Source organism: Labrus mixtus, chromosome 24 (assembly GCF_963584025.1).
Source record: "Labrus mixtus chromosome 24, fLabMix1.1, whole genome shotgun sequence".
NCBI lineage: Eukaryota > Metazoa > Chordata > Actinopteri > Labriformes > Labridae > Labrus > Labrus mixtus.
The window spans coordinates 14,002,682-14,020,784 of NC_083635.1; the positions used below are offsets into that span (position 1 = coordinate 14,002,682).

At 42.5% G+C, this 18,103-nt stretch overlaps 2 protein-coding genes across 9 annotated transcripts; both read right to left on the minus strand.

Annotated features, from left to right (window-relative positions):
* Positions 1-129: 129 nt before the first annotated feature.
* On the minus strand, positions 130-9,637 carry ebpl (EBP like). Its single transcript, XM_061032938.1, has 4 exons — positions 9,300-9,637; positions 8,721-8,790; positions 7,356-7,494; positions 130-449 (listed from the first exon to the last, which is right to left on the minus strand). The coding sequence occupies exons 1-4, from the start codon at positions 9,474-9,476 to the stop codon at positions 203-205; spliced, it is 633 nt and encodes a 210-aa protein (XP_060888921.1). The 5' UTR covers positions 9,477-9,637; the 3' UTR covers positions 130-202.
* Positions 9,638-10,158: 521 nt separating this feature from the next.
* Positions 10,159-15,991, minus strand: cavin2b (caveolae associated protein 2b). 8 transcript variants are annotated; one of them, XM_061032224.1, is made up of 8 exons: positions 15,610-15,991; positions 14,563-14,703; positions 14,222-14,323; positions 12,664-12,930; positions 12,439-12,591; positions 10,711-11,905; positions 10,575-10,618; positions 10,159-10,366 (listed from the first exon to the last, which is right to left on the minus strand). In XM_061032224.1, exons 1-6 carry the CDS (start codon positions 15,886-15,888, stop codon positions 11,501-11,503), a joined length of 1,347 nt encoding a protein of 448 aa, XP_060888207.1. In that variant the 5' UTR covers positions 15,889-15,991; the 3' UTR covers positions 10,159-10,366; positions 10,575-10,618; positions 10,711-11,500. The 8 variants fall into 8 exon arrangements, with proteins under 8 accessions (XP_060888207.1, XP_060888211.1, XP_060888210.1 ...); XM_061032228.1 differs by having other exon boundaries at positions 10,552-10,618; XM_061032227.1 differs by having other exon boundaries at positions 10,529-10,618.
* Between the last annotated feature and the right edge of the window lie 2,112 nt (positions 15,992-18,103).

Below are 18,103 nucleotides of genomic sequence, written 5' to 3' on the forward strand. Positions count from 1 at the left end.
GAGGAAGGGACAACATCTGATAGTTTTACTGAAATAAATTGAAGTATTTTGTTCTTTAAATGTTTTGGTACATTTTCCAATAATTATTAATTTATAACAAACAGCCAATCAAAGTGCCCGATAAGCATCTGTGATACCAATAAAAGAGTTTATTCATGAGTGAGTGTTTTGATCAATGGAAAGTTCTGAATTATTCAGATCTCTACATCTTCTTCCTGTTAACATGGTCATCCACTCGGAGCGCGTGCAGACTCTTGAGGGAAATCCATGATTGTATCAGCAGCAGGACCGGGACCAGGACCCAGAGCCCATTAAAGAAGACCAGGTAGACCCACAGGTGCAGCCAGCTGGACGTGTTCAGACTGGGACTGCCCACAAGCAACTCAGGAGCAAAGGTCATCCAGCCGCCATAAAGCTCGCACACGCTCAGAGTGATCTGCAGGAAGTGTCTGAATAAACACAGTGAAACATACTGTAACTATACAGGTGGTGTGTGTGTGTGTGAGAATAACCTGTAGTATCTCTCCTGTAGTACTGTGTGTGTGTGTGTGTGTGTGTGTGTGTCTGTGAGAATAACCTGTAGTATCTCTCTTGTAGTACTGTGTGTGTGTGTGAGAATAACCTGTAGTATCTCTCTTGTAGTACTGTGTGTGTGTGTGAGAATAACCTGTAGTATCTCTCCTGTAGTACTGTGTGTGTGTGTGTGTGAGAATAACCTGTAGTATCTCTCTTGTAGTACTGTGTGTGTGTGTGTGTGTGTCTGTGAGAATAACCTGTAGTATCTCTCTTGTAGTACTGTGTGTGTGTGTGAGAATAACCTGTAGTATCTCTCTTGTAGTACTGTGTGTGTGTGTGAGAATAACCTGTAGTATCTCTCTTGTAGTACTGTGTGTGTGTGTGTGAGAATAACCTGTAGTATCTCTCCTGTAGTACTGTGTGTGTGTGTGTGAGAATAACCTGTAGTATCTCTCTTGTAGTACTGTGTGTGTGTGTGAGAATAACCTGTAGTATCTCTCCTGTAGTACTGTGTGTGTGTGTGTGAGAATAACCTGTAGTATCTCTCTTGTAGTACTGTGTGTGTGTGTGTGTGTGAGAATAACCTGTAGTATCTCTCTTGTAGTACTGTGTGTGTGTGTGTGAGAATAACCTGTAGTATCTCTCCTGTAGTACTGTGTGTGTGTGTGTGTGTGTGAGAATAACCTGTAGTATCTCTCTTGTAGTACTGTGTGTGTGTGTGTGTGTGTGTGTGTGTGTGTGAGAATAACCTGTAGTATCTCTCCTGTAGTACTGTGTGTGTGTGTGTGTGAGAATAACCTGTAGTATCTCTCTTGTAGTACTGTGTGTGTGTGTGTGTGTGTGTGTGTGTGAGAATAACCTGTAGTATCTCTCCTGTAGTACTGTGTGTGTGTGTGTGTGTGTGTGTGTGTGTGTGTGTGTGTGTGTGTGAATAACCTGTAGTATCTCTCCTGTAGTACTGTGTGTGTGTGTGTGAGAGAATAACCTGTAGTATCTCTCTTGTAGTACTGTGTGTGTGTGTGTGTGTGTGTGAGAGAATAACCTGTAGTATCTCTCCTGTAGTACTGTGTGTGTGTGTGTGTGTGTGTGTGTGAGAGAGAATAACCTGTAGTATCTCTCCTGTAGTACTGTGTGTGTGTGTGTGTGTGTGAGAGAATAACCTGTAGTATCTCTCCTGTAGTACTGTGTGTGTGTGTGTGAGAATAACCTGTAGTATCTCTCTTGTAGTACTGTGTGTGTGTGTGAGAATAACCTGTAGTATCTCTCCTGTAGTACTGTGTGTGTGTGTGTGAGAATAACCTGTAGTATCTCTCTTGTAGTACTGTGTGTGTGTGTGAGAATAACCTGTAGTATCTCTCTTGTAGTACTGTGTGTGTGTGTGTGTGTGAGAATAACCTGTAGTATCTCTCTTGTAGTACTGTGTGTGTGTGTGTGTGTGTGAGAATAACCTGTAGTATCTCTCTTGTAGTACTGTGTGTGTGTGTGAGAATAACCTGTAGTATCTCTCTTGTAGTACTGTGTGTGTGTGTGTGTGAGAATAACCTGTAGTATCTCTCTTGTAGTACTGTGTGTGTGTGTGTGTGTGTGAGAATAACCTGTAGTATCTCTCTTGTAGTACTGTGTGTGTGTGTGTGTGTGTGTGTGTGAGAATAACCTGTAGTATCTCTCCTGTAGTACTGTGTGTGTGTGTGTGTGTGAGAATAACCTGTAGTATCTCTCTTGTAGTACTGTGTGTGTGTGTGTGTGAGAATAACCTGTAGTATCTCTCTTGTAGTACTGTGTGTGTGTGTGTGTGTGTGTGTGAGAATAACCTGTAGTATCTCTCTTGTAGTACTGTGTGTGTGTGTGTGAGAATAACCTGTAGTATCTCTCTTGTAGTACTGTGTGTGTGTGTGTGTGTGAGAATAACCTGTAGTATCTCTCCTGTAGTACTGTGTGTGTGTGTGTGTGTGTGTGTGTGTGAGAATAACCTGTAGTATCTCTCCTGTAGTACTGTGTGTGTGTGTGTGTGTGTGTGAGAATAAACTGTAGTATCTCTCCTGTAGTACTGTGTGTGTGTGTGTGTGTGTGTGTGTGTGAGAATAACCTGTAGTATCTCTCCTGTAGTACTGTGTGTGTGTGTGTGTGTGTGTGTGTGTGTGAGAATAACCTGTAGTATCTCTCCTGTAGTACTGTGTGTGTGTGTGTGTGTGAGAATAACCTGTAGTATCTCTCCTGTAGTACTGTGTGTGTGTGAGAATAACCTGTAGTATCTCTCCTGTAGTACTGTGTGTGTGTGAGAATAACCTGTAGTATCTCTCTTGTAGTACTGTGTGTGTGTGTGTGTGTGTGTGTGTGTGAGAATAACCTGTAGTATCTCTCTTGTAGTACTGTGTGTGTGTGTGTGTGTGTGTGTGTGAGAATAACCTGTAGTATCTCTCTTGTAGTACTGTGTGTGTGTGTGTGTGTGTGTGTGAGAATAACCTGTAGTATCTCTCTTGTAGTACTGTGTGTGTGTGTGAGAATAACCTGTAGTATCTCTCTTGTAGTACTGTGTGTGTGTGTGTGTGTGTGTGTGTGAGAATAACCTGTAGTATCTCTCTTGTAGTACTGTGTGTGTGTGTGAGAATAACCTGTAGTATCTCTCCTGTAGTACTGTGTGTGTGTGTGTGTGTGTGTGTGTGTGGGAATAACCTGTAGTATCTCTCTTGTAGTACTGTGTGTGTGTGTGTGTGTGTGTGTGTGTGTGTGTGTGTGTGAGAATAACCTGTAGTATCTCTCTTGTAGTACTGTGTGTGTGTGTGAGAAGAACCTGTAGTATCTCTCTTGTAGTACTGTGTGTGTGTGTGTGTGTGTGTGTGTGAGAATAACCTGTAGTATCTCTCTTGTAGTACTGTGTGTGTGTGTGAGAATAACCTGTAGTATCTCTCTTGTAGTACTGTGTGTGTGTGTGTGTGTGTGTGTGTGTGTGTGTGTGTGTGTGTGAGAATAACCTGTAGTATCTCTCCTGTAGTACTGTGTGTGTGTGTGTGTGAGAATAACCTGTAGTATCTCTCTTGTAGTACTGCGTGTGTGTGTGTGTGTGTGTGTGAGAATAACCTGTAGTATCTCTCTTGTAGTACTGTGTGTGTGTGTGTGTGTGTGTGAGAATAACCTGTAGTATCTCTCTTGTAGTACTGCGTGTGTGTGTGTGTGAGAATAACCTGTAGTATCTCTCCTGTAGTACTGTGTGTGTGTGAGAGAATAACCTGTAGTATCTCTCCTGTAGTACTGTGTGTGTGTGTGTGTGTGTGTGTGAGAATAACCTGTAGTATCTCTCTTGTAGTACTGTGTGTGTGTGTGTGTGAGAATAAACTGTAGTATCTCTCCTGTAGTACTGTGTGTGTGTGTGTGTGTGTGAGAATAACCTGTAGTATCTCTCCTGTAGTACTGTGTGTGTGTGTGTGTGTGTGAGAATAACCTGTAGTATCTCTCCTGTAGTACTGTGTGTGTGTGTGTGTGTGTGTGTGTGAGAATAACCTGTAGTATCTCTCCTGTAGTACTGTGTGTGTGTGTGTGTGTGTGTGAGAATAACCTGTAGTATCTCTCCTGTAGTACTGTGTGTGTGTGTGTGTGAGAATAACCTGTAGTATCTCTCCTGTAGTACTGTGTGTGTGTGTGTGAGAATAACCTGTAGTATCTCTCCTGTAGTACTGTGTGTGTGTGAGAATAACCTGTAGTATCTCTCTTGTAGTACTGTGTGTGTGTGAGAATAACCTGTAGTATCTCTCTTGTAGTACTGTGTGTGTGTGTGTGTGTGTGTGAGAATAACCTGTAGTATCTCTCTTGTAGTACTGTGTGTGTGTGTGAGAATAACCTGTAGTATCTCTCTTGTAGTACTGTGTGTGTGTGAGAATAACCTGTAGTATCTCTCTTGTAGTACTGTGTGTGTGTGTGTGTGTGTGTGAGAATAACCTGTAGTATCTCTCTTGTAGTACTGTGTGTGTGTGTGTGTGTGTGAGAATAACCTGTAGTATCTCTCCTGTAGTACTGCGTGTGTGTGTGTGTGAGAATAACCTGTAGTATCTCTCTTGTAGTACTGTGTGTGTGTGAGAATAACCTGTAGTATCTCTCTTGTAGTACTGTGTGTGTGTGTGTGTGTGTGTGTGAGAATAACTTGTAGTATCTCTCTTGTAGTACTGTGTGTGTGTGTGTGTGTGTGTGTGAGAATAACCTGTAGTATCTCTCTTGTAGTACTGTGTGTGTGTGTGTGTGAGAATAACCTGTAGTATCTCTCTTGTAGTACTGTGTGTGTGTGTGTGTGTGTGTGTGAGAATAACCTGTAGTATCTCTCCTGTAGTACTGTGTGTGTGTGTGTGTGTGAGAATAACCTGTAGTATCTCTCCTGTAGTACTGTGTGTGTGTGTGAGAATAACCTGTAGTATCTCTCCTGTAGTACTGTGTGTGTGTGTGTGTGTGTGTGTGTGTGTGTGTGTGTGAATAACCTGTAGTATCTCTCCTGTAGTACTGTGTGTGTGTGTGTGTGTGAATAACCTGTAGTATCTCTCCTGTAGTACTGTGTGTGTGTGTGTGTGTGTGTGTGAATAACCTGTAGTATCTCTCTTGTAGTACTGTGTGTGTGTGTGTGTGTGTGTGTGTGAGAATAACCTGTAGTATCTCTCTTGTAGTACTGTGTGTGTGTGTGAGAATAACCTGTAGTATCTCTCTTGTAGTACTGTGTGTGTGTGTGAGAATAACCTGTAGTATCTCTCTTGTAGTACTGTGTGTGTGTGTGTGAGAATAACCTGTAGTATCTCTCTTGTAGTACTGTGTGTGTGTGTGAGAATAACCTGTAGTATCTCTCTTGTAGTACTGTGTGTGTGTGTGTGAGAATAACCTGTAGTATCTCTCTTGTAGTACTGTGTGTGTGTGTGTGTGAGAATAACCTGTAGTATCTCTCTTGTAGTACTGTGTGTGTGTGTGTGTGTGTGTGTGTGTGAGAATAACCTGTAGTATCTCTCCTGTAGTACTGTGTGTGTGTGAGAATAACCTGTAGTATCTCTCTTGTAGTACTGTGTGTGTGTGTGTGAGAATAACCTGTAGTATCTCTCTTGTAGTACTGTGTGTGTGTGTGTGTGTGTGTGAGAATAACCTGTAGTATCTCTCTTGTAGTACTGTGTGTGTGTGTGTGTGAGAATAAACTGTAGTATCTCTCCTGTAGTACTGTGTGTGTGTGTGTGTGTGTGTGTGAGAATAACCTGTAGTATCTCTCCTGTAGTACTGTGTGTGTGTGTGTGTGTGTGTGTGAGAATAACCTGTAGTATCTCTCCTGTAGTACTGTGTGTGTGTGTGTGAGAATAACCTGTAGTATCTCTCTTGTAGTACTGTGTGTGTGTGTGTGTGTGTGAGAATAACCTGTAGTATCTCTCTTGTAGTACTGTGTGTGTGTGTGTGTGTGTGAGAATAAACTGTAGTATCTCTCCTGTAGTACTGTGTGTGTGTGTGTGTGTGTGTGAGAATAACCTGTAGTATCTCTCCTGTAGTACTGTGTGTGTGTGTGTGTGTGTGTGTGTGTGTGTGTGAGAATAACCTGTAGTATCTCTCCTGTAGTACTGTGTGTGTGTGTGTGTGTGTGTGAGAATAACCTGTAGTATCTCTCCTGTAGTACTGTGTGTGTGTGTGTGTGAGAATAACCTGTAGTATCTCTCCTGTAGTACTGTGTGTGTGTGAGAATAACCTGTAGTATCTCTCCTGTAGTACTGTGTGTGTGTGAGAGAATAACCTGTAGTATCTCTCCTGTAGTACTGTGTGTGTGTGAGAATAACCTGTAGTATCTCTCTTGTAGTACTGTGTGTGTGTGAGAATAACCTGTAGTATCTCTCTTGTAGTACTGTGTGTGTGTGTGTGTGTGTGTGTGAGAATAACCTGTAGTATCTCTCTTGTAGTACTGTGTGTGTGTGTGTGTGTGTGTGTGAGAATAACCTGTAGTATCTCTCTTGTAGTACTGTGTGTGTGTGTGTGTGTGTGTGTGTGTGTGTGTGTGTGAGAATAACCTGTAGTATCTCTCTTGTAGTACTGTGTGTGTGTGTGAGAATAACCTGTAGTATCTCTCTTGTAGTACTGTGTGTGTGTGTGTGTGTGTGTGAGAATAACCTGTAGTATCTCTCCTGTAGTACTGTGTGTGTGTGTGTGTGTGAGAATAACCTGTAGTATCTCTCTTGTAGTACTGCGTGTGTGTGTGTGTGAGAATAACCTGTAGTATCTCTCTTGTAGTACTGCGTGTGTGTGTGTGTGAGAATAACCTGTAGTATCTCTCCTGTAGTACTGTGTGTGTGTGTGTGTGTGTGAGAATAACCTGTAGTATCTCTCTTGTAGTACTGTGTGTGTGTGTGTGTGTGTGTGAGAATAACCTGTAGTATCTCTCTTGTAGTACTGTTTTGTGTGTGTGAGAATAACCTGTAGTATCTCTCTTGTAGTACTGTGTGTGTGTGTGTGTGTGTGAGAATAACCTGTAGTATCTCTCCTGTAGTACTGTGTGTGTGTGTGAGAATAACCTGTAGTATCTCTCCTGTAGTACTGTGTGTGTGTGTGAGAATAACCTGTAGTATCTCTCCTGTAGTACTGTGTGTGTGTGTGTGAGAATAACCTGTAGTATCTCTCTTGTAGTACTGTGTGTGTGTGTGTGTGTGAGAATAACCTGTAGTATCTCTCTTGTAGTACTGTGTGTGTGTGTGAGAATAACCTGTAGTATCTCTCTTGTAGTACTGTGTGTGTGTGTGTGTGAGAATAACCTGTAGTATCTCTCCTGTAGTACTGTGTGTGTGTGTGAGAATAACCTGTAGTATCTCTCCTGTAGTACTGTGTGTGTGTGTGAGAATAACCTGTAGTATCTCTCCTGTAGTACTGCGTGTATCAGCAGCACACCAATCAGAGAGTCCAGGAACACAGTCAGAAGTTCAATTGAGACGATTGTTGGATCAGAAATCAGCCAACGACTGTCTGCTCTGCTGTACTCTCTCCCTGAACACAGACAGGTACAGACAGACAGATACAGACAGACAGGTACAGACAGAGAGACAGGTGCAGACAGGTACAGACAGACAGGTACAGACAGACAGGTACAGACAGAGAGACAGGTGCAGACAGACAGGTGCAGACAGGTACAGACAGACAGACAGGTGCAGACAGGTACAGACAGACAGGTACAGACAGACAGACAGGTGCAGACAGACAGGTACAGACAGGTGCAGACAGGTACAGACAGGTACAGACAGAGAGACAGGTGCAGACAGGTACAGACAGACAGGTACATACAGACAGACAGACAGACAGGTGCAGGCAGGTACAGACAGAGAGACGGACAGACAGGTGCAGACAGGTACAGACAGACAGGTACAGACAGGTGCAGACAGACAGGTACAGACAGAGAGATGGGACAGACAGGTAGAGACAGACAGGTACAGACAGAGAGACAGACAGGTACAGACAGGTACAGACAGAGAGACGGGACAGACAGATACAGACAGGTACAGACAGATAGACGGACAGACAGGTACAGACAGAGAGACAGACAGGTACAGATAGACAAGTACAGACAGAGAGAGAGACAGACAGACAGGTACAGACAGAGAGAGAGACAGACAGACAGACAGACAGGTACAGACAGAGAGAGAGAGAGACAGACAGACAGGTACAGACAGAGAGAGAGAGAGACAGACAGACAGACAGGTACAGACAGAGAGACGGACAGGTACAGACAGAGAGAGAGACAGACAGACAGACAGGTACAGACAGAGAGACAGACAGACAGACAGACAGGTAAAGACAGGTAGAGACAGACAGACAGACAGTTACAGACAGACAGGTAGAGACAGAGAGACAGACAGACAGTTACAGACAGACAGGTAGAGACAGACAGTTACAGACAGACAGGTAGAGACAGACAGGTACAGACCGTGAGAGAGACAGACAGGTACAGAGAGAGACAGACAGACAGACAGTTACAGGCAGACAGGTAGAGACAGAGAGACAGACAGGTACAGACAGAGAGACGGACAGACAGGTACAGACAGAGAGACGGACAGACAGTTACAGACAGACAGGTAGAGACAGGTACAGACAGACAGGTATAGACAGAGAGATGGACAGACAGGTAGAGACAGACAGGTACAGACAGTGAGACAGGTGAGGTTGCACTATGAACTTGATGGATTTCTGTTGTCAAAGTTTCAGGTAAACAAACTCACAGAGTTCAGCCAGCGGACCTTCAGACGTCTCCACCGTCCCAACCAGAGACATGTAAACAAAGGGACCCTCCTTCATAAACAAATAACCAGAGACATGTAAACAAAGGACCCTCCTTCATAAACAAATAACCAGAGACATGTAAACAAAGGACCCTCCTTCATAAACAAATAACCAGAGACATGTAAACAAAGGGACCCTCCTTCATAAACAAATAACCAGAGACATGTAAACAAAGGGACCCTCCTTCATAAACAAATAACCAGAGACATGTAAACAAAGGGACCCTCCTTCATAAACAAATAACCAGAGACATGTAAACAAAGATCCCTCCTTCATAAACAAATAACCAGAGACATGTAAACAAAGAACCCTCCTTCATAAACAAATAACCAGAGACATGTAAACAAAGGGACCCTCCTTCATAAACAAATAACCAGAGACATATAAACAAAGACACCCTCATATATATGAGTAAACATAATCGAACGCAGAAGAAACGCAGACAGTTTAAATGAAATTACAGACAATTAAAAAGATGTATTTGAAGAATAAAAGGTATGAATGCTGATTGGTCGTACCAGTGTCAGGTGGACAATGACATCATAGAAAAGCCAGAGCAGGATCCACTTATCCACTGAAGAGCTCTGCCTACCAAACCTGAACATTAGTAATACAGCTGCTATCATTTGGATGCTACATGCTAACAGAGAGTAGACAGACACTGGAGAGACGCCAGGGGGCATCACTGAGTCCATCCTCTTGTCAGAGAAAGAGAAGGAGAAGAAAAGAAAAAGAAGGGGCTAAAGGAGTAGAAGCAGAAGTAGTATTCGTCACTCTGGAAGGTAGCTCCTTTTAAAAAGTTCTCTGTTGGATGAAGAAACAGGACCAGGAATGTGGACTGACACTAAAGACCCCGCCCTCTGCCTCAATTTATTGGTTGTGTTGGCTCTGAGCCACACCCCTTTACCACCATTTGCCAGCTGAGGTGGACACCCCACTCCCTGACCCGCCCCCACCAGAGACAGCAGAGTGTACCAAATTTCCCTTTGAAAAAAAATATGATCCATATATGTGAACATATTCTTTCTCTATGGCACCTGAAGAGTCAAAATCACGTCAAATATCATCAGAGAGAATAAACTGTCAATGACTTGAATCAGCTGAATCAGCAGGGACAAGAGAGTTAATGTCAGAGATCAACCAGCAGGAGGCGCCACACTTCACACTGAGACAAGAAACTGATTTGATAAGAACCCAAACTCACATAAACATGGATCCTGAAACTGTCTGAAGACGGTTTAACAGTTCCTTTATTCTGCAATACCAGGGTTAGGGTTAGGGTTGGGGGGGGGGGGGGGGGGGGGGGAGACCCTCACATTGAGGAACACAAAAAAAATCAGACAAAATGTGAGGTTCAATAAAGAGTCAGAAAATAAATGTGGTAAAACAATACTTTATTATGTTGTGTTCATGTGATTCACACACACAGCTGTAAGGTGATTGACAGGCAACAAGCATCATACAGGAAATGTTCTTTGGCACCACAAAGTGTTAAAAATGTCAAAATTTAAGAGTGACAGCTAACAAAAGTTTTAAACTTCAATTTATATTCGACACAAAAAAACAGCATACACCACCATTTTAACTCTGTATATACCATCACTTTAACTCTGTATATACCATCACTTTAACTCTGTATATACCACCATTTACACTCTGTATATACCATCACTTTAACTCTGTATATACCATCACTTTAACTGTGTATATACCATCACTTTAACTCAGCATATACCACCATTTACACTCTGTATATACCATCACTTTAACTCTGTATATACCATCACTTTAACTCTGTATATACCATCACTTTAACTCTTATATACCACCATTTACACTCTGTATATACCATCACTTTAACTCTTATATACCACCATTTACACTCTGTATATACCATCACTTTAACTCTGTATATACCACCATTTACACTCTGTATATACCATCACTTTAACTCTTATATACCATCACAAACTGTGTATGTTTGGGACCTCTTAAAGGAAACTTAAGAGAACCTTAGAGGAGAACCCAAGTGGAATGTTGGAAGAACCTTTGGGGAATCTTAGAGGAACATATAAGGAACTGTAAGGGAACCCTTTATTGATGCATAACCCTAGGCAACCATAGTTGGACCTTATAAGGTGCTATGAGGAGCCATTCCTTTGAGGAACTCTGTAGGAGAATGTTTGAGAAACATCAATAGATAGTCAAAGGAACCTTAAAAGGAACGTTTTGTTTAGCACCATGTTAGTAGGTTCTTTGTGGGTAGAATGATTGACAGGTTCAGATGGTCAGTTGGGTTCCATGTTTCCTTGTTCCATGTTGCATATTAACCAGCAGATTATTAGTTATCATGTTTATAAGAGATCAAAGAATACAACAATATTAATGAGAAAAAAGTCCTGTAAAAAACACATATCTCCACAGTTTTATTTGTATCAGTTTGTCATTGAATGCTAACATTCTCCAACTTCATAAAAAACTTTGCACCTACAATCTAAAATAAGCCGTTTGTGTTGGTTTTGTAGGAGTTTAAACTGTAGTTGTAGATATGTAGTTTTCAGAGTGACGTGTTAATCAGATAAGAACATTTAATATATTTGTGTGAAGGATTAGCAATATCGTCATCATTAATAAAACAGCCACAGACCTTAAAGGAACAAATCAGCAACAGCTGAAATGTTCTTTAATCTGTTTGTTCTTAATGAAGATTTGTGAGTGTTTAGGATTCATCCTGTCTCTCCTCCTTTGCTCCTTCCTTCTCTCCTTTCTCCTCCTGAGGCAGGGTGGAGGACAGGGCGTACTCCTGACTGACCTCCTCTGAAACCACAGACAGCTCCGCCTCCACACCGGTCACCTCCTCGCCTCCCTCCTCCTGTTTCTCCTCCTGCTCAACAGGAGCCAGCTGGGCATGGACCTCAGTGAAGGGGACTTCCTGGTCAGTGCTGCCCATTGGGGAGAGCTGGATGTCAGCCTCAGTGAGGACAGACTCCCCGGTCTGAATGGAGATGTCGGGGGTCTGGATGGAGATGTCGGGGGTCTGGATGGAGATTTCGGGGGTCTGGATGGAGATGTCAGGGGTCTGGATGGAGGTGTCGGGGGGCTGAGAGTCGGAGCTGCTGCGAGGCTGAAAACATGGAGAGTTTAAAGTCAGTAGTCAGAGGAAGTGGGAAAATTCAGAAACTGTGGAACAATAAGGGATCTCAACTGGACAGAATCTTACTGGAACCTTTATTAACCTCAGGGGAAGTTTTTTTCAAACCATGGGGAACTTTAAAGGATGCTTTGTGGAACCTTAAACCCTATGGTAGACCTTAGAGGAACCTTAATGAGCAGTCAGAGAAGATGTAGAACAATCATAGGGGAACCTTGGAGGAAATTCTGGGGAAACCTAAGGGGGTGATTTTTTAACTTATCAGGAATGGGGAAATATCATTGGTGATGACAGTAAACATCAGGGAAAGTAAGGAAAACTATAGAGTAACATCATTGGAGCCTGTAGGAAATGTGCGATTTAGAGAAACTTAAAGGGAATTATGTTAAAAACCAAAAGAAATGTTAGAGTAAACTTTGTGGAACCCCTAGAACATATTGTTCCTTCAAGGAGCTGAGAACATCTGATTACATTCACAATAACAGAATAATAACAGAAGGCAGTACCTTCCTGATGTTGAAGGTCAAAGGAGAAACCTTCAGACTGGAGGTTTTCTGTTTGATCTTCTCTCGCTGCTCCTGAGAAACAATCTTTGTTCCGATCTTCGTCATCTTCTTCTCAATGTTCTGCCTTGAAAATGCCTTCTTCAGACTGTCCACCTGCAGAAAGAGAGAGTTCAACCTGTCTGTCTGAGAACCTGTCTGTCTGAACATCTGAATCTGCTTTGTTACCTTCTTCAGACTCGAGCGTTTCAGTTTCTCGGCTCTGGATTTCTCCATGTTCTCCAGATCATGAGGCCAAAACTCCTCCTCCTCGAGCTCTGCCTCCAGTCCAACATCCTCATCTGATGATAAGTCGATGGTCTGGAGCCCGCTCTCCTGGGAACGGTTTCCATCGACAACACCTGGAACTAATTCAATGCCTTCTTCTATAATCTCATCCCGGGGGAACGGAGGAGGATCCTTGACGAAAACAGTGGAGGGGATCTCGTTTTCCTCCTGAGGAAGATGAGAACATCCCGGTATAGGGTACACAGTACAATTACTGTAGTTTATGCAGTTACTGTAGTTCACACAGTTACTGTAGTTTATACTGTTACTATAGTTTATGCAGTTACTGTAGTTTATGCAGTTACTGTAGTTTATGCAGTTAAGACAGTACATTTACTGCACTAGAGTACAGTTGCTGTAGTTCACACAGTTACTGTAGTTTATGCAGTTACTGTAGTTCACACAGTTACTGTAGTTTATGCAGTACAGTTACTGTAGTTCACACAGTTACTGTAGTTTATACAGTTACTGTAGTTTATGCAGTACAGTTACTGCACTAGAGTACAGTTACTGTAGTTCACACAGTTACTGTAGTTTATACAGTTACTGTAGTTTATGCAGTACAGTTACTGCACTAGAGTACAGTTACTGTAGTTTATGCAGTTACTGTAGTTTATGCAGTACAGTTACTGTAGTTCACACAGTTACTGTAGTTTATACAGTTACTGTAGTTTATGCAGTACAGTTACTGCACTAGAGTACAGTTACTGTAGTTTATGCAGTTACTGTAGTTCACACAGTTACTGTAGTTCACACAGTTACTGTAGTTTATACTGTTACTATAGTTTACACAGTTACTGTAGTTTATGCAGTTAAGACAGTACATTTACTGCACTAGAGTACAGTTGCTGTAGTTCACACAGTTACTGTAGTTTACGCAGTTACTGTAGTTCACACAGTTACTGTAGTTTATGCAGTTACTGTAGTTTATGCAGTTACTGTAGTTTACGCAGTTACTGTAGTTCACACAGTTACTGTAGTTCACACAGTTGCTGTAGTTCACACAGTTACTGTAGTTTACGCAGTTACTGTAGCTTACGCAGTTACTGTAGTTTATGCAGTTACTGTAGTTTACGCAGTTACTGTAGCTTACGCAGTTACTGTAGTTTATACTGTTACTATAGTTTATGCAGTTACTGTAGTTTATGTAGTTAAGACAGTACAGTTACTGCACTAGAGTACAGTTGCTGTAGTTTACACAGTTGCTGTAGTTTACACAGTTACTGTAGTTTTATGCAGTTTAAAATAAAATGTATTATTATTATTATTATACAGTACAGTTACTGTAGTTTATACAGTACAGTTACTGTAGTTTACAGAGTACAGTTACTGTGGTTTATACAGTTCATACAGTACAGCAGCTGTGGTTTTAGACTGACACTTTTGTGTTGTCTGAAAAAGTCACCTTTATCTGAAATTCTCATAACTTCATTGATTAGTTGTTCATAGTTGTGCATACCTGGAAGATTAGGACTTTGAAGTTGTTTCGGTTTATCAGGTGGGCGTGATTTGCCTCAAGCTTCTTCACCTGAACACCCTGACGCTCCATCTTATCCCGAACCTGCAGACAAGAACCCAGGTGTGATTGATTTCAGTCTACCAGTCAGGTGTGATTGATTTCAGTCTACCTGACGGGTGTGATTGATTTCAGTCTACCTGACGGGTGTGATTGATTTCAGTCTACCTGACGGGTGTGATTGATTTCAGTCTACCAGTCAGGTGTGATTGATTTCAGTCTACCTGACAGGTGTGATTGATTTCAGTCTATCTGACAGGTGATTTCAGGTGTGAGCTGTGTACCTCCTTCATGGTGACTGACAGTTTGCGACTCTTGTCCAGAAGTTTGCTGACAGTGTTCGATGTGTGACTGTGGCTCTTTGATAGTTTGGTCATATCAGCCTGGATCCCTCTGACCACGCCCTCCATCTCCACCTGATGCACCTAAACACAACAACCAATGAGATATCAGCCTGGATCCCTCTGACCACGCCCTCCATCTCCACCTGATGCACCTAAACACAACAACCAATGAGATATCAGCCTGGATCCCTCTGACCACGCCCTCCATCTCCACCTGATGCACCTAAACACAACAACCAATGAGATATCAGCCTGGATCCCTCTGCCCACGCCCTCCATCTCCACCTGATGCACCTAAACACAACAACCAATGAGATATCAGCCTGGATCCCTCTGACCACGCCCTTCATCTCTACCTGATAACGTTTGAGGTAAGGATGTGACAGTCTTGTGAAAAGTTTTGTGTCTCTCCAGGTAGTGAGTCTGTTTCTTGTCTGGTTTAGTCTGGATTAATCTAGATTAGTCTAGTCTAGTTTATTCTGGATGTGTTCTTGATGTGGTCTGGACGTGGTCTTGATGTGGTCTGACCCTGTCTGATGGAAGAACTGTTCTAACGTTTCATTCAGGAAGTCTAACTCTTTCAAATTTTAAAAGGTTTTTAATGTTTGTTGTAACTAAACCTGACCCCTCCCCCTTTCACCTCCAGATCCCCCCTTCCCAACCCTAACCCTGTTTCAGCTGAAGCTTCTGAATGTTTCAAACATTTCAGGAATGTTTTCTCACTGCCGAGTCAAACATCTGTGAAGCAGCTTCACGTCAGAGTTAAACACAGACTCAGGGAGGCTGAAGAGAGGAGAAGAACAAGAAGAAGAGTTTCTGAAATATAAAGAAACACAAATTAAAAAAGTGACCCTGAAAACAGAAACAAAATGTCTGAGTGTGAGCAGCTACAGCTCTTATAACATTTAGAAGTGAGGTTTGGAAACACAACAACAGACATGTCTGTACTGGTTCTTTCTGGCTCTCGTACGGTTTTAATGGCCTTACCTCCATTTTGTTCTGGTTCTCCTGCACGGCGTCCAGCATGTTGACCAGTTTGTCCAGCAGGGTGAGGACGGTGATGGCGTTGACGGGACCCTGACTCATTGTCTCTGGGTCAAATCCTGCCAGGAGGGACGAGGGTGAGGCCTGGTCTTGGTCCTGGTCCTGGTCCTGGTCTTGTTCCTGGTCCTGGTTCTGGTCCGTGTTCTGGCCCTGGGGGGGGACCCGCAGGTCTTGGCTCTGGTGGGTCTCAGTGGTCACCATGACAACTCGGTCCTCAAACATCGACTCCAAGTCCAACCAAAAACACGAAAACAGAAACTTTCCTGCTGCTGAAAAACTGGAAGCCCTGCCTCGCCCTCCCTGTGTGTGTGTGTGTGTGTGTGTGTGTGTGTGTGCAGCTGCTGCACTCTGATTGGTTGCTGAGAGAAAAACTTTCCATGTAACTTCCTGACTGGAAACTTCCACACAGTTAACTCCTTCACTGCTGACAATAAGAAGCCTTTATTGTGAAAAGCTTGAAGTTACTTGTTATTTTCTGACAGAAAACAACAAATAACAATAAAGTACTTAATAAATAATAATAATAATTATAATTATAATAATAAACAATAACAATGAACAGCACTGAAGGGGTTAACTCCCTCTCTCTCTCCCTCTCTTTCTCTCAGCAGATCAGTGTCTCTCTACCCCACCCAGTGGGAAAGGGCTGTTTCCATGACAGCGAGACCACAGAGGACTGTTGCCATGACAACTGAGTTTGTGTGTGTGTCTCGTGTTTTTGAAGTGAAGTCATCTGGAAGGAAACCTTGCTCGCCCTGTCTGTCTGTCTCTCTCTCTCTCTCTCGCTCGCTCGCCCCCTGGTCATGGATGGGTGTGTTGACTGAGCAGAGTGAAATGTTCCAGAGGATCTCGTGTTAAAACACTTTGAATGTTTAATCCTAAATTTGTTCTTTAGTTTCTTTTGTCAGTAAACAGATTTCTGTGGAATCTGCATGGAAAGTTGGTGGTCTGTGGAAATATCGAGGCTTGTGTGGCGATAAAATATGAACATTGTTCTGGTGGAAGTTAATGTGACCGGCCACAGGCCTGGTGGGATCTTAGAGGAACTCAGACGGAACCTTGGAGAATGTTAGGAGAACCTTTGTGCAACTTTAGTAGATGTTGATGGAAACTAAGTTGGCCATTAGGAGAACCTGAGGGTTTCCTTTCAAGAAGAACCTCAGAGGATCTTCATAGGAACACTTAAAATACGTAGAGTGTTCTTAAAGGGAACTCAGAGGAGAACCTAAGGGGAACATTAGAGAACCTAAAGGAAACATGTAAGAACCCAAAGGAACCATTAAGGAACCCAAAGGAAACATGAAAGAACCCAAAGGGAACAGAAGAGAACCCAAAATAAACATTAAGGAACCCAAGGGGAACAGAAGAGACCCCAAAGGAAACATTAAAGAACCCAAAGGGAACAGAAGAGAACCCAAAGGGAACAGAAGAGAACCCAAAGGGAACAGAAGAGAACCCAAATGAACCATTTAAGAACCAAAAGGAAACATTTAAGAACCCAAAAGAAACAGATGAGAACTCAAAGGAAACATTAAGGAACCCAAAGGAATTTTTTAAGAACCCGAATGAAACAGAAGAGAACTCAAAGGAAACATTTAAGAACCCAAAGGGAACATTAAAGAACTCAAAGGGAACAGAAGAGAACCTAAAGGAAACAGAAGATAACTCAAAGGGAACAGAAGAGAACCTAAAGGTAACAGAAGAGAACCTAAAGGGAACAGAAGAGAACCTAAAGGGAACAGAAGAGAACTCAAAAGGAACAGAAGAGAACCTAAAGGGAACAGAAGAGAACCTAAAGGTAACAGAAGAGAACCTAAAGGAAACAGACGAGAACCCAAAGGGAACAGAAAAGAACCTAAAGGGAACAGAAGAGAACCCAAAGGGAACAGAAGAGAACCTAAAGGGAACATTAGAGAACCCAAAGGAAACATGTAAGAACCCAAAGGAACCATTAAGGAACCCACAGGAAACATGAAATAACCCAAAGGGAACAGAAGAGAACCCAAAAGAAACATTAAGGAACCCAAGGGGAACAGAAGAGACCCCAAAGGAAACATTAAAGAACCCAAAGGGAACAGAAGAGAACCCAAAGGGAACAGAAGAGAACCCAAAGGAACATTTAAGAACCAAAAGGAAACATTTAAGAACCCAAAAGAAACAGATGAGAACACAAAGGAAACATTTAAGAACCCAAAGGGAACATTAAAGAACTCAAAGGGAACAGAAGAGAACCTAAAGGGAACAGACGAGAACCCAAAGGGAACAGAAGAGAACTCAAAGGGAACAGAAGAGAACTCAAAGGAAACAGAAGAGAACCTAAAGGGAACAGAAGAGATTCTAAAGGGAACAGAAGAGAACCTAAAGGGAACAGACGAGAACCCAAAGGGAACAGAAGAGAACCCAAAGGAACCATTTAAGAACCCAAAGGAAATTTTTA